This window comes from Chelonoidis abingdonii, chromosome 4 (genome assembly GCF_003597395.2).
Source record: "Chelonoidis abingdonii isolate Lonesome George chromosome 4, CheloAbing_2.0, whole genome shotgun sequence".
Classification (NCBI taxonomy): domain Eukaryota; kingdom Metazoa; phylum Chordata; order Testudines; family Testudinidae; genus Chelonoidis; species Chelonoidis abingdonii.
The window spans coordinates 31,814,925-31,830,772 of NC_133772.1; the positions used below are offsets into that span (position 1 = coordinate 31,814,925).

General features: G+C 51.8%; 1 protein-coding gene across 1 annotated transcript in view; it reads right to left on the reverse strand.

The window, feature by feature from the left end:
• Window positions 1-15,848, reverse strand: part of DDB1 (damage specific DNA binding protein 1) — a 23,081-nt gene continuing 7,233 nt past the window's right edge. Inside the window, exons 5-27 of the mRNA XM_032776415.2 lie at window positions 14,818-14,932; window positions 14,607-14,704; window positions 12,935-13,093; window positions 12,366-12,449; window positions 11,346-11,462; window positions 10,720-10,822; window positions 10,424-10,499; window positions 10,234-10,342; window positions 9,866-10,044; window positions 9,615-9,778; window positions 9,412-9,519; window positions 8,701-8,908; window positions 8,054-8,149; window positions 7,618-7,729; window positions 6,801-6,924; window positions 6,267-6,431; window positions 5,649-5,743; window positions 5,305-5,475; window positions 4,382-4,491; window positions 3,968-4,137; window positions 3,101-3,203; window positions 930-1,053; window positions 1-736 (exon numbers count right to left, since the gene is read on the reverse strand). Of these exons, the coding sequence (XP_032632306.1) occupies window positions 653-736; window positions 930-1,053; window positions 3,101-3,203; window positions 3,968-4,137; window positions 4,382-4,491; window positions 5,305-5,475; window positions 5,649-5,743; window positions 6,267-6,431; window positions 6,801-6,924; window positions 7,618-7,729; window positions 8,054-8,149; window positions 8,701-8,908; window positions 9,412-9,519; window positions 9,615-9,778; window positions 9,866-10,044; window positions 10,234-10,342; window positions 10,424-10,499; window positions 10,720-10,822; window positions 11,346-11,462; window positions 12,366-12,449; window positions 12,935-13,093; window positions 14,607-14,704; window positions 14,818-14,932 (2,874 nt within the window). The 3' untranslated portion in view covers window positions 1-652. The remainder of the gene's footprint in view (window positions 737-929; window positions 1,054-3,100; window positions 3,204-3,967; window positions 4,138-4,381; window positions 4,492-5,304; window positions 5,476-5,648; window positions 5,744-6,266; window positions 6,432-6,800; window positions 6,925-7,617; window positions 7,730-8,053; window positions 8,150-8,700; window positions 8,909-9,411; window positions 9,520-9,614; window positions 9,779-9,865; window positions 10,045-10,233; window positions 10,343-10,423; window positions 10,500-10,719; window positions 10,823-11,345; window positions 11,463-12,365; window positions 12,450-12,934; window positions 13,094-14,606; window positions 14,705-14,817; window positions 14,933-15,848) is intronic.

Below are 15,848 nucleotides of genomic sequence, written 5' to 3' on the forward strand. Positions count from 1 at the left end.
TTTCCTCTTGGACTCTACTTTATTTGGTAAAACTCAAACCAAACCACAGAGATTTCACTTTCCAGACCCTTCCTCTCTGAGCACGCCACAAATCCTGTGGGGAGAGAGAGGCCTTCTCTACCCTTTGAGCTTCACCACCCAGACAAACAGGGCACCTCCAAAAGCCAGCCTGGTATCTCCCCCATCTTCCTAGCACCAGAGAAAAGGCGCCAGCCCATCCTCATTACAGAGGCAGAAGGGGGTGCAGGAGGCTTCCACTTCAAAACACACTGAATCAAAGAAAATCAAATAAAAAGATACTAAAGACAGTGAACGAGTGAGCCACAGGGGAAGTCCAGGCAGGGGTGACCCTTCAGCCAAGCGCTAGCAGTTATCCAATGGGAGCAATTGGCCATGACCAGTCCTGGGTTGGGAGCCAAGGTCCACAGGATTGGTGAACCCAAGCAGGAAATGACATGACGCCCAGCCAAAATCACATCCCCAAGTCCCTAGCGAGATGGCTTCAGTTCAGAGGTTCTCCCCTTCCACCTGGGAAAATAATCGCAGCCTCTGGTGTCATAGTGCAACTGGCTAGGGACCCCCTGGCTGCAGGTGGGAAGAGACTCCATATTCTACCATGGAGGAAGATGCTAGGAGATGAGTCCGAATCCTATTAATGGATCCGGGTCAGCTCCTCCACGATCTTTATCAGGTCATCCACGGTGGCCTCTCTCTTCATGCCACTGCCATCGTCAATCTGCAACAAGGGACAGATGTGTTACAGCAGCATGACTGGGGGGAGAGGAGGAACACAGCTCCTATAGAAGCACCCCTGCATGGACCAGGGTGAAGGAGTGCCATTCAAAAGACTAGTACCAGAGAATAGTTTCCCAAGATCCTCTGCTGCTCACCTGGAACTGACTGATTCTCACACCCGGACCCCATCTCACCTGTAGGTTTGCTACCACCTCCTGCATTTTGGGCCGGCTGATGTCCAGGAAGCTTTCGATCAAGTCACCGTCAATAAACCCTGTGGCTGGCTCTGTCTTGCGCTCAGTGTGAAATGATCTCCAGGTGCAAGTGAGAGTCAAGGAGCAAAACCCACTTAAACTGCATCATCCTTGGACTCCCTTAAACACCACTCAGAACAGAACTCCACCCCCAGGCATGCACAGCAGCTTCGCTGGACACACTGCCCTGCTTCCCACACATACATGCTACATCCACGACCAGTGCAGCATTTGATTTACATCACGGCCCAGTATTTGAGAGAGAGAGAGAGAGAGAGAGACTGAGACTGTGAGCTCTTTGGGGCAAGGACTGTGTGCCAAGCCCAGTGGAGTCCCTGACCCCGACTGCAAAACACCACACACGCTGCCGGCTTCATCCTGCTACTCTGCAGAGCAGGTCACAACATTCCCCCTACCCACTGGTAGAGTCCCTAGCACAGTGGTCTCCAACCTTTTTTTATGCACAAGATCACTTTTTGAACTTAAGATCAACCCAGAATCTACCTCACCCCTTCCCCAAGGCCCCTTCCCTTCCCCAAGGCCCCAGCCCGCTCACTCCATTCTCCCCTCCCTCCGTCGCTTGCTCTCCTCCACCCTCACTCACTTTCACCAGGCTGGGGCAGGGGGTTGGGGTGCTGGAGGGGCTGCAGGCTCTGGGCTGGGTCCAAGGGGCTCAGAATGTGGGAGAGGGCTCCAGGCTGAGCCTGGGGCAGGGGGTTGGGGTGTAAGCTCTGGGAGGGTGTTTGGGTGCAGGCATCATATGGTCACACTGCACCTAATCTTGTAGAATCCACTGGACATTTCATGAGTTTTACTTTTTATTAGTGTCATTTGTGAATTATAGATCCAATATCCTTCAGGGATTGCCACAAATCAGTGTAACATTCTCAACTGTAGGGTGTGCATTGGCTGAGCCTGGGGCAGGGGGGGTGGGCTCTTGGGAGGAGTTTGGGTGCAGGAAGGGGCTCCGGGCTGGGGCAGGGGGTTGGGGAGCAGGAGGTGGGCGTCGTTGGGAGAGTTTGGTGCAGGAAGGGGCTCGGTGGGGGCAGGGGGTTGGGGGGCAGGAGGGGTGGGCTCTAGGGAGGAGATTGGGTGCAGAAAGGGGCTCCGGGCTGGGGCAGGGAGTTGGGCTGTGGGGTCTGGGAAGGAGCTCTGCCTAGGGTGCAGGAGGTGGTGCGAGGTGCATGCTCCAGCCAGGAGGCGCTTACCACAGGTGGCTCCCAGTCAGAAGCGCAGTGGGGCTCTGGCAGGCTGCCTGCCTGCCACAGCCCCATGCCGCTCCCAGAAGCGGCAGGAGCCCGGGTGGTGGGAGAATTTATGGAAGTTCATCAGATCTTTGTGTAACTGTGACCCACTGTGGTGAGCTCTGATCACTTAGACATGGTGTCCCTGGCACCTTGAGCTTTGGCACCAATACCCTAGGGCAGTGGTCACCAACCTGTCGATCACGATCAACTGGTCGATCCTGGAGCCTCAGCCAGTCGATCGCAATTTTGATGGAGTGGGGAAGAGGATCTCTGTGCACTGCCCGTGCCTGCAAGCACCATTGCCGCAGCTCCCATTGGCCGGTTCCTGAGGATGGTGCTGGGGGCAGCCCGCGATGCCACCTCCCCTCTCCCTTCCCCCAGGGGCCACAGAGACATGCCAACAGTCAGCCCCTTCCAGGAGCGGCATGGGGCCATGGCAGGCAGGCAGCCTCTGAGCTCAGCTGCGTCGCTGGACTTTTAGCAGCCCGAAAATTGCGATCAACTGGCTGAGGCTCCAGGATCAACCAGTTGATCGTGATTGATGGGTTGGTGATCAAGCTTGAAGTGCCAGGGACACCATGTCCAAGTGATCAGAGCCCACCACAGTGGGTCAGACTTACACAAAGATGTGGTGAACATCCATAAATTCTCCCACCACCCAGGCTCCTGGAAGTCACTCTAGGCTTTGGCTCATCAATTCATGAGTCAGCATTCTAGCACTCGCTTTGTCAGCCTCTATCCCACTCATGGCACAGCCTAACATAGCCACAGTTTAGGTGACTGCCACTGTAAAGGCACCTTCATTGCTAAGCTCCTAGATCTGCTCGAGAAGGTGGCACAGAGCAGGAGGATGGGGAAGGATATAAGGAGTGCTCGATCTTGCCCACACTCTTGATGACTTTATTGAGTCTGTTCTGCACATCCAGCAGGAGGTTGTACCAGCTTTCTGACAGTGACGTCACCAGCCCTGCAAGAGAGGAGAGGGCAATTGGGGCAGGGCTGGATGCAGCAGTTTCCTGCCAACCCTTGGACCACACTGTTGCAGCATCCAGCAGGCTGGGAATAGCAGGCTCTTGCCTGGCAATTAATGAGTAGAGATGGTCACAAGTGCTCCCCCCACCCAGGAAATGTAAATGGAAGTGAAAAAAAAATCACTTTCTTGCATATTTTCCACAGAAAACTTCATTTTTCAGCAAAAATTCAAACCCAGAAAGATTAAAATCCAGAAAACTGGTGCCTCTCAGGAGCTGTGGTTCAGGTACCTTATGCTCCCATTCAATGTAGGCCAGGCTCCCTGATGAGACTACATCTCCCATGATGCACCACAATGTCCCCTCTTTGAGAGGGATGGCAGCACATCATGGGACACGTAGGAAGGCTGGGGAGCCCAGCCAAGGACACAAGTGGGAACATGAGGAAACTACAACTCACATGAGGCACCGTTGCAGCATTTCTAAATAAAAAATCCTATTTTTTTTTTAGCAGAAGTATTATAATTGCCCCCAAAAAATCAAAATTTGCTGGTGAGAGCAGACACTGTGCAAATATTTTAAATTTTTCATCAAAAACCAATCTGCCCAACCCAACTAATGGCTCCAGGAGGGCTCTGCTATTGAATCCACTTTAGCAGCTTTCTTTCAAGGCCCATGTTAGTGACTCCTCCAGGATCTGAGATCCCACACAACAGCCCTCAAAGCAGGGCGAGAGGCAGCCGCGGAGCTCTCCCCTTACCGATCATTCCGTTGACCGTGCCGAAGAGCACCGAGCCCTGCGTCGGTGTGGAGGTCTCGCCCAGGTTCTGCATGACCAGGGAGCCATGGCAGAACACGTTGACAAACTCCCCCAGGTGGAACAGCCCCACTTCCTGCAAGTGCTGGCGCTCCTCGTCAGTCGTGGCAGCGCTGAAATGCAAGGACCCTGGTAGGCAACGGGGTGAGAACACAGAGCAGAGGCACGAGAGACATGTCCCTCTGCACACAAGCACACTCCCCACCCCAGTACTCTGAGCTAACACATGCACCTCCCCACAGCCACATTCCACACACAGAAGAAAGGCAAGTCCTACCAGTTAACACGCACCTGTAAAGGAAGGGGACGATAAGATGTACCACCCCACCACCATCATCACGCCCAGACCCAGCTTACCTGTCCTTCTGGCACACAAACAGGTTAAAAGCATTCTCTGCTCCCAGGAAGTTGTCATCGTCTAAGATCTCCACGGCACTCATCCAGTTTGGGTTGAAGTCTCGAGCAATCTTAAAGGAGATGACAAATACCAGGGGAGATCAGGCCCTGCTGTGAGCCCCCAAGTGATATCCTCATGAAGCCACCCTGCCCCACCCAACACCAAGGTTACAATGGCATGGGGGGATCCCACCCAGCTCTCTGAGCCCAGTGATGAAGTCAGGTGGAAGGAGAAAGCGCCAGCCCATGTCAGAGCTAGAGGAAGGAGGTTTGCACATTCAAGAGGCCCCTTGGAGGAGTAGCAGGACAGCACAAACTCCAAATAGTTGATGGGATCACGATCTCATTTCCCCAGGAGAGGGACTCTGTGCCAGTTTCCTGCAGATGTGGCTCTTTCTGGAGAAGCCTAGGAAGGTGGGGCCTTTGGATGAAAAGGCAGACTGATCCCTAGGAGGACTATACCAGAGAGCCAGCTACCCCAGCAGCACATTCCCTACCCCGAGCACGTAACAAGGATCCTGGCAGGGCAACCCATGTTGCTTGTGAGGGGGGCTGGTCTCTCATCAGGACACCTTGTACTACCAACCTTGCATCCCACCACTGGAAGCCAGGACAACCCACCTCGTGGCCCCATGGAAGGCACTGAATCAGAACCAGCCTGTCTCACAGCGGCCCACAGAGATCTGCCAAGGAGTGGCTTCAGTAGATCCTGTTCTTAGGGACACTGTGCCTCAAAGGGAAGCCCAGCTCTGTTGGCTCTCCTCCGGACAAACTGCCCTCTCCTCGCCCCACAAGCTGCTCTCCCTTTCCTGAAAGTCCCTTGCTGTACCACAGGATCGAGACCCCCATCCTTTGGATCACCCTGGGTGGAAGAGTATCAATACCTCCTCAAAGTTACCCTCCATGGGCTTGTAGGCAAGAAGCAGGACAGAGCGCATCAGATCTCCAACCAGGATGAAGTCCCCTTTGATCTTCAAGTAGAGAGCCATGATGTTATTGTAATGGTTACACTCTGTGCGCTGTTCCTTCTCTGCCGTCCACTCATACAGACGCACCTGAGGGAACAGACGTGAACCAGGGCCAGCACACAAATGCGAGAGGCACACAGCAGCCCAGAATAGCCCAGCACACCAGAGCTCTAGAGCTCTTTCAGTCTCGTGGCTGAGCAGCCTCCCAACTCTGGAAGAAACTCTTCCCTGGGATATCCAGGGCCTTGCTGGAGCCTTACCGTGCTGTTGATGCTGGCTAGGAGCTTGCCGTTGAACTCCACCATGGAATACACAGCCCCTTTCACTTCCTTCTCAGCCAGACTCTGCAGTTTCCCTGGAACACACCAAGAGACTCTTTGGTTACCCTGTGTCCCCCAAGAGCAGCTACAAGACCCTCTGTGGAACCCAAACAAGATGCTCTATTCAAGTCTGTTCTCTCTCTAGAAAGGATAAGTCCATTTCTCAGCCAGTCTGTGGGCAACTCCTGGCCCAGTGACAGTAACGGAAGGATGTGAGCAGTAAGACTGGAAAGACCATGGGATTCAGATTCTGGTTCCAGAAGGAAGTTAGGGTGAAGGATTACTGTGTCCTAATGGGAGATGGGGAGAAGTTACCATAATTTAGAGGTTGGTTCACAGCACAGCAAAAACCCCGAAGCAGCAGAACAGCCTGGGGCCACAAGCTTTCTCATGGACAACTGGCAACCATCTGTCAACAGGCCAGTGAGGGAAGCCAAAGTGCCTGTTGCAGTGATGTCCATTCCCAATCCTCTGGGATTAGGTGGTGACCTCCCTCGGATGATTGGAGTGCTGCCAGGAGAAGGACCTGGTACAGGAACTCAGCCTTCTCCCTCTTACCATCTGAGTAGTGGAAGACTACAATGCGACCCTGTTTCGGCTCAGCCTCCTCAGGATACACCATGGCTGTGCCCACAATGAAGTACGTGTTGGGGTCCTTGCCCAGCTTGCAGGAGACCAGGCTTAGGGCGTATTCATTTTGCAGGAACTGGTGAGCGTGGAGCACTGGGCATAGGAAAGAGAAACGCAATTGGGTTGTGACCAAGAGCCCCCTCCCCTCTCATGCTACTGGACCAGCCTATCAAAAGGAATTAAGTGCCTGCTCCATGTGCCCAAGTGACAGAGCCAAAAGCTGTCCTGGAGAGCCCCTCTTTTCCAGCCTGTGCTTCTGCTTAATATAACCCCCTTGGCCTTACACTCAGCCCTCCTCCAGGAGTCCCCATCCTTTTGCCTTTCCTTCTGATAAAGCCTCTTTTTCACAAAACTGCTGGTCTCATCCACGCCTCTTTGCCACATGTGCATTGCAAGGGAAAGTGTTCAGCAGGTGAGCTGGGCCCCCTCCTGGGGGCAGAAAGGAGTATTTGGGGCTGGTACCTTCAAAGGTGTGCTGGTCTATGATGAGTAGATTGTGCACCTCCACCTCCTCTCCGAAGGATGTCTCGTGCGGGGCGGTGCTGCTGGAAAACAGCTTGCTGGAGCTGACGCTGCTGGACAGGGCCTGGGACAGAGAGCGAGCGATCACACCCTCAAGCTACTCGCAGCGGCCTGGCACACTGGGAGAGCAGAGAGGCTGAATGAGAGAGAAAGCTGGAAATACAGGGCAGGGAGAAGAAGATGAATGAGATCCCAGACAAGCCTCTTGGCCAAATGGGCCACTGACGTGGGGGAACATTTCTTCCCATGGGAAAATCCAGATGCAGTTGCTCAGGGGCACATTAGCACATTGGACTCTTCCTCAGAGAGTCTTCTGAAGCCAGACTGATGGAACAGCAGAACAGAATTCAGGCTAAGGGACACACAGAATGATAAGATGGAAGTTTCCATAGCAGTTTCTGAGAGGCCCTTTGTCTCAGACATGGAGAAAAGGAAACATCCCAGGATGGATCAGCGATCCCATCTAATGAGCAATCTGAATGGTAAGGCTGAGAGAAAAAGGGAACATGTAGCAAGGAAAGCCGTGGAGTCTGCTAGAGATAAAAAGATTCAAGAGTCTAAGACAAGAGTCCCACCCTCCCTCCTTCCCAGACTGCCATGGGGTAGGGCAGTGGGGTCCATATACTCAACCTTGGGATGACAAGATGGCCAAGGAAAATATGTATCGCCATTTGGCTTGAAGAGTCATATTTCCAACAGCTGCTTATCCAGCAGCCCAGCTCTTAAGCCCACATACCTTCCCAGAGCTTCCTCTCACCTGGGTGCTGGCACTGGGTCTCAGTGCAGTGGTGCCCCCACTGGCATCCTGCACCTCAATGCGACTTGAAAGCACGCCAAAGCACTGAGAAACCTCCTGGTAGCAGATTTTCCTGCAGGATAAATAGAGCAAGCTGTGTGGGCAAGGACTCCTCAGGGGGAGGGGGAGACAGCATGGTTGAGGCTAAAGAGAACACAGAGCCTCCTGGGACACTAGGTTGTCATATTGCTCAATTCCCAGACATTTCCTTGCTACAGTCCCCAGGCTGCTCTCAGAGTGCCAGCCACCAATCTCATTGATTCATCCATCTCCCCACTTCCACACAAAAGTGGAAAGGTGGAGTGGCTCCTCTTTGGAGAACAACGAGCTGTGCTATCGTCCTTCCCCACTCATACACAGGGTGCAGACCCAGAAACCGTAACACCCCGCTGCTCACCTGGGTGACTCATAGAGGGGAACCGTGCGGATGTGAAGCTTCTGGATCTCGTCGATGGTGCCGATTGTCAGGGTGCTGTTGTTGGCTAATGCCAGACTGTAAAGAAAGGAGACAGTCAGTGATCAGGCTTGACTAGGTGCCCAGAGAGGAAGTCACTGACTCCAGGGCTCTGAATAGCTAGGATGCTGGGAGAACAGCCAGACTGACACAGCACTGATCTCCTGATTCTAAGGGTTACTGGGACCCAGCCTGCGCGGGAAAACCCAATGCCAGTATATGGGGAGGGACAAAGTAAGCAATGGCAAGTGTCTTCTCGTTCAACACCATCAGGGCAGCAAAAGAGCTGGATTGATTGTGCAAGTGAGGAAGAAGAGCGAGTCTGATAGCGTCTAGAAGGAGGGTTTCCCTTTCCCATTCTCCATGCAGCTGCAAGCTGGCCTGTAGGTATAGTGCTCACTGAACATGCCATCATCTTCCACCTTCTTGTCAGCCAGGCCTGAGCAAGGAAGGCACGTGGGGGCGTTGTGCCCTTCAGACACTAGATCAGGTAGAAGGATGTAGCTAGGAATCCTCAAGACATGCTGCTCCTTACCTCACTTGGGCCAGTGCAGAGTCCCCTCTGGCATGGGGGGGGGGAGCATGCTCACCTGTCAGGGTAGCCATCCGAGTTGAGGGGACACATGTAGTTCACCTCCTTGAGGTTGACGTTGGAGAAGACCAGCTTGTGGTTACTGCTGTAGATCACAGTGGGGCGGTCAGAGCAGGCAAAGACATTGGTGGTGGAGAGTGAACGGAATGTTCTCAGGACAGTGGGCTGGGTGCCCAGCGTCACTTTCTTACGGTCACTCAGCAAACCTATAGTAAGGGAGCAGCAGTGTTAGGAGCTGCGCAACCAAAGGGGATGGGAACTTTTGGAAGAGTGGGATTAAACCACAAGGCACACTGGCTGGAGGCCAGAGGCCACATGGAGGCCAGAGGCACTATGCTGTCGGCAGAGGGTGGCTGTCAAAGGGTCTGACACAAAAAGCCACCTCATGTCCCCTCCAGGAGAGGGAAGAGTAGCTCTCCCTCAAAAAGCAGGCAAGGGCTGACCCCCTCCTGTAGCAGGAATCCTGATCACATCGAGTATCTGAACAGAACCTGCCCATCAGACTCTCAAGGGATGTCAGGGTTGTTACAAACTGGAGAGACCCCTGCCCTGTCGGGGCGTGGCCTGACCAGAGTGGACAGGGGTGGGGCCATCATGCCATGGAGCCCAGCCCACCTGGGATCAGAGAGAGGATTCAGAAGGGGGAGAACGGGCATCTGATCAGTCTCGTCCCCCTCAAAAACCAGAGAAGGAGGGGCCATGTACCTACCCGTCTCAATGCTGAGCCCAAAGTAGAAGAGAGCCCCATCTCCCAGGGCGCAGAGGAGATAGTGGCTGCTCTCAAAGGTGGTCATCAGAATGGAGCGGGGAATGATCTCTGTGGGAGTGGGGAAAAAGAGAAGTTCCCATTAAGTGTCACACACAGCTTTGTTCACTGCTCCCAGTACAGAATGCCCCGCAAGCAGCACCTACCTCCTCCCAGCATCTCCTTGTGCAGCAGCTCAAATGAGGGCAGCTTTAGGATGCGGGCTGAAATGTCAGTCCAGAGGCCGATGGCACATAAAGGGGACATGCCATTAGAGTCCCCCAGTGGGGTGATATCCAGGCAGGCCACCTCGTGCTCCATCTCAGTGCAGCTGGCAGGCAGGCAGGAAGGAAATGGACAGGTCAATAACCAGGCTGGGGGCCAGAGGAACCAGACAAGGCAAGGGGATCACACCCACCTTATTTGCCTGAGCTCCTGGGGCTGGATCTCCAGGTAGTAGAGTGCTCGCCCCACAGCCACCACCACCTGGCTGCTGTTACAGGAAGCCACGCTGATGTTCTTCCCCTTGGGCTCTTTCCATTCACTCACCAGGGCTTTGGGCTCCTGAGTGACCAGCCGCACGGAGGCAGAGGTGATCTGGAGAAGCAGGAAACACTCCAACTCAGACGCAGGGCACATTCACCCTCAATGACACTCGGCCCAGGTGGAATTCTGCCACCATCCCCATTTCTGGGAGCTCATTCTGTAGGCCTCCTCCCATGATACCTCACAGCCCTTTCCATTCCAGCCAGAAGCCCCCTCCTCTCTCACTGGCCTAACCAGTACCTGGATCAGTTGCTGATGAGCCACATTGCCACAAAAGAAGGTTTGCTGATCATCCACAAATCCTGTCAACTCAGTTTCCTCCACTTCCTCCCCGTTTAACATCAGAACTCTACAAGAGGGAGAGAACTCTTTAACTAGGTGCACAGCACACAACCCAGAGCCTGCCCCAGCATTAATCCCAGAGCCTTACCTGGTCTGGCCGACGAAGGACAGCACCAAGGTGTTGTCGGTTTCATGATGTGAATCTGATCTCAGGGGCCATAGGCCTGCAAAGGGAAAGAGCCCACTATTACTCAGAGTAAACATCTCATCAAAAAACTTAGTAGATGCCCCTTGACACACCCCATACCCCTGCCCAGCCTGCATGCAGGACATGTCCCCCAGTCCCTTCTGAAGCTGTGGGTCACAACCACACAGACTTGTAGAACAGGCTGACAGAGCTGAAGGCTGGCACGTATGCTCTGTGCTCCCAATGGATTTACACACCTTTAATCCCTGGCAGGTCGATGCTGGCGTGTTCATGAATCCCAATCCCGTTTCGGATGATCCTCAGGGAGCCCTCCTTAAAGGCACCAGAGCACGTGACCAGCTAGAGAGAGCAGATACCCATTTACATTCCTCCAATTCCTCCCAGCTAAGGTCTTGGGGTGGGGGTGGGGTATGCGGGGTCATCTCCTCCCACTATGAGAAGAGGCATTCAGGTAAGGGTCTTGGTAGAGGGAAGGGGTCTGGTGTCCCCTACGTCCCAAAAGAAGTTCTTTGGAGGTGGCTCATCACCCTTTCCCCATCCCAGAGTCTGATCCTCCAGAGCAGTCTCATGGAAGGGCTAATCTTCCCTCATGAGAAGGGATCCACAGGAAGCACCCACCTTAAGACCCCTGCTTTGCACTCACCAGCTTTCCTCAACAGATTTCAAAGCACCACCATTCGCTGCTCCCAACACAGAATACCCCACAAGCAGTACTTCCAGCATCTCTTTGTGTAGCAGCTCAAACAAGGGCAGCTTGGACGCCCAGCATGGAGCACAGTCTATTCCCCCTTTGCAGTGGGCATGCCCCCGTCTGGAGCAGATGCACTCAGCACTAACAAAGGGAAGGCCGAGCCATTATTACCTGCCCTTGACCCTGTCTCTCCAGATCCACCACACACATGTCCACGATGGGGCCCAGGTTGGTGAAGGTTTCCATGGCCACTACATAGGAGCCTTGTTCATTGCTGTCCACGCTGAGCTGTGAACACAAAGTCATTAGCTCCCAAAGTAAATGCAGGGAGCACCCAGAGGTGGGCAGCAGGTGGGGAGGGATCTGAGCTGTTAGCAGATATTAAACTCCCATAATGCTTTGTACATAAGTCCCAGAACACTGTGGGGCATGAATCAAAGTGCTGGTATTCTGTATCTATACACCTAAATGTTCTCTGTACACAGGTTGAACCTTGGTGTGTGACCAAAAGTGATGGAATGTGTGTAAACTCTTGCTATGATCCTGTCAACCCACACAAAAAGTCATCAGATATCTAGGAAACCAAGAAAAGAGATCACTTGTGACTGACGAAGGATATTTGTTATTGCAGGTGTGTTTTGTGATTGATAAGATGATAAACTATTGAGATGTTTTTAATTCATCAGGATTTGCTTGTTGTCAGAGACATTTTCTGAAAGAACAACTTGGTTCAAAATACCTATGGGCTTATCAATCACGTATCCTGAAATACCATAAAGGAAATTTACAAGTAATTAGGCTATTGAAAAAGGAATTCCTTTGTTTCTCTTTGTAAAGACCCGTGGCACATAAGGAGCTGAGGTTTTGAGACTTAGTTGAGAGTGAAACAAGAACATTTCTGCAGATCAGTTTGGTAACGTACAGCCTTCCTTTCTGTATTCTGTAATGTGCTATATCAATCCTTAACTAATAATCTGATTAATAAATACTGACTGAGCCTGTTTATTAAACCTCTTATCAATAACAGAACCAAACCTCCAGCAAATAGAGCAGAGAGGCCTGTGAGAGGCAATGGGAAGCAAGTCAGAGGCTCCCCTGACCCATCCACGCCTCTTGGGATCCAGCAGGGAGGGGAAAGGTGAACAAATGTGGCTGTAGATAGAATTAGAACAAGAGAGGGCTTCTTCTCACCTTCACGAGCTGGGAGTCCCCAAGTCGAGAGCCGACAAAGACAACACCATTATCTAGGTAGGTCAGGCACTCTGCAATGGATGTCTAGACGAGGAGACAGATGGACCAGTAGGTTAGGGGGAAAGAGGCCTGTAGCAGATACACAATTCAAGCCCACTGGAAAGCCCCAGGCCAGAGGTGGGCCCCCTACCCTGAAAACACAAATCCCAAACTCCAGCTCCACAGGAAAGCTCCTGGAAGGCGGTTGAGATCCAGAGCCTGAAGGAAAATCCTTTTAGAGAACCACCAAAGAGTACACGCTCCCTTAAATGACAGACCAAAGCACCAGCTCCAATGCAACCTGTGAAGGTGGGGACGCTAGCAAAGGACCCACACTTGGTCACTCCCACACACATCCTGGTGCCTCAGGAGGTTCGGAGCTATGAAAATGGCAGGGAATTAAATCCCACCCCATCCCAGTGGAGACTCGCTTCCCTCTATTTAAAGTCCCTGAGCTGTGCTTGCAGCTCATGAACTCCCCAGCAGACAGAGACCACACATGGCACAGCAGCAAGGGGGAAGAGTGCTACCTCTCCAAGCAGCTCCACACGCAGGTCCTTCAGGCTGACCGTGCCATCCATCTGCTCTTCCTTCTCCAGAAGCAGCATGAAGAGACGGCCCTCCATATCCCCCAGGAGGTAACGGGACCCATTGGGATCCACACGGTTGTGGCACACGATTGTACTTTGCTGCAGAGAGAGAAAGAGGTTGGAGTTACTGGGCCCCCTAGCTTGGTGTTCAGGTCCCAGCAGCCGCCAATGCTGGATGTGTCAGAAGAGTGAATACACCCACAATGCACCTGGCCAATGGTACAATCCTGTGCGAGGTGCTGAAATCCCCCAACCCTTGTGGCAATCTTCTCGCTCCTTGGGGCAGTGATTTGACTCCCCGCTGATTATATTGTGCCAGTGACTATATGTGAGTCTGTGGTGGAACTTCCCCTTTATCAGCTACTCAGAACTGTCTCAGGAATTACAAGTCAGGCTGAAACTTCTTAGGCCTATTCTCAGCTCAGGAGCAACCCCCTCAGAAACCCTCATCCTGCTGACTGAGCACTCTCAGCAGATAAATTGTCCCGATGCTGTTTTGGGCCCATACAGTTGCATGCCAGCTTTGTCTCAGGACTCTGAACAAGTGGTTTTCTGAGTGACAGATGCTGCCCAACTTCTGGTCAAGACATTTGGTTTGGGATTTAATGGCATGCTCCTGCAGCCCTTACCCAAGCAAATCTCCCATTGACTTTCAGGGCAGATGTGCCTGTGCTAGGGCCGCAGGACAAGGCCCTGAGAGACTCCCAGGCAGCATGTTACTTTTCTTACTAAGGCAGCAGACATCAAAGCATGGACCTCCAAAGAGCCTAAGCTAACAGCCTGTCAGACACTCAAGTCATGATGCTGTATCTATTTCCCAGAGATCTATTGCCACATTCTAGCCTATTGTTGTCTCAGCCTTCAAATGATCTTCTCATCATATCTCTGCTTTTCTTTCAGTCTAACACATAGTTACTCCCCTTGTTGCCTCTGTGATCTAGTTGATGCTTCCTGTACAACTTGGGCCAGGAATCATACTCCTCTGATTAGGATCAAATCCCCTGGCTCAGACACCCCACCTGGGCTCCCCTCTTCCCAAACCAAGCATTTCCTCACATACAGTGTTGTATTCAAGCTTCAGATCTTTCACTGCTACAGATCCTACCTTTGCTGTGAGCTTCATTCAGCTACATCTCTGCTTTGGCTTGAATCAATGCCCGAATCTCACAGTGCCACCTAATGTATTTCTTTCTCTGAGGCCCCAGGAGGCTTTTGGCTTTACTGCATTCTACCCGGCACTCAAAGCAGAGAGGAGACCCACCCACATGTGGCTATAAGGGGACCAGGCACACGCCTTCTTCAACACAGAACACATCCCTCAAATGTCCGAAGGCAGGGATCAACAACTGTACCAGACACTCATTCATGCACCTAAAGGCCACATCCCTACATTGTCACATGGGAGTAGAGGAGTCCCATCCCACAGATATGCAAGGGGGAGAGAGCAGTTTAAAATCCCAGCCTGGAGACTCCTTAGTGCAGGTGGACCTTAGAATTTACGACACGCAGTACCTAGGCACAATATGGAAACTGAAGTGCAATGGAGCCAGGCTCCAAGAGCAGTTGTATCCATGACCCTAGGGATCAGCATTCTAGAAAGAAACTCTTTCACCTTTATGATGGGTGGGGCTATAGCCAGATATTTATCGCCATTGTGGTAGGTGATGGACTCTTGCCCAATGATGATAGCTCCTCCAAAGGGCTCGGGCACTGCAGAAAGGGAGAATGCAGACAGCCTCGTTAGAGAGTACCTGTAACAAGGGTGAAGCACCGCCACTGAAGCAAGATGTAGTAGGTAAGATCTTCTATAAAGAAGAACTGACCTGCAATTACCATGGACGCTTCTGCTTCTACATTCTCCTGTTTCCAGGGACCCTTGTTGAATTCCTTCTCTCGCAGGGATACCTCGTACGTTTTGACATGGCGGCCCTGGGGATCCTGCAGAAAGAGAAGCAAGAGAAATCACCGCCACAGGCAGACAGACGTGTGTGTGTGTGTGATCATGAACATAGTGAGATTACTTGCAGAGTAATAAGGAGGGTGCAGGGCCGTAATGTCTGATTAGGGGCCACAAAACAGCAGGAAGCATGGAGTCTGCCCCTCCATAACGAGTATCATGTTAGAGTGGAAATGCTTAAGCAATGCCCTAATCACATTATCTGATTCTCTCAAATATAATACTATTTTCTATAACCTTAGCTGCATGTGCATGCAGTACCTTTTAGAGCTATGCTACTTGACATGCCCAGAAGGCAATGAAAATACAGACTGTCTTGTTATATTTCACTATTTTCTTTGTCACAGTTTCTCTATCCTGACAGTCTTTTTAAAGTCGCCTCTTCTCTCATGATATTTATGACAACACTCATTATTTGTACTGCAGTAGCATCTGGAGCCCCAATCATGGATCAGTCTATCGTACTAGGTCAGATGTAGGCAACCTGCGGCACGCGAGCTGACTTTCAATGACACTCACACTGCCCGGGTCCTGGCCACCCGTCTGGAGAGCTCTTCATTTTAAAATGTTTAAGAAGCTTCATTTAAAATTAAAAGTCTTGTTTACTTTATATAGAACAACAGTTTATATATTACAGACTTAGAGAAAGAGACCTTCTAAAAATGTTAAAATGTATTACTGGCAGGCAAAATCTTAAATTAAAGTGAATAAATGAAGACTCGGCACAGCACTGCTGACAGGTTGCCGATCCCTGTACTAGGTGCTGTACAAACACATAATAAAAACAGCACCTGTCCCAAAGAGTTACAGTATAACAATTTGAGAGACAACAGGTGGATACAACAAATAGAAGAGCACATGGTAACAATGAGATGATACTGGCTAGCATAAAAAGCA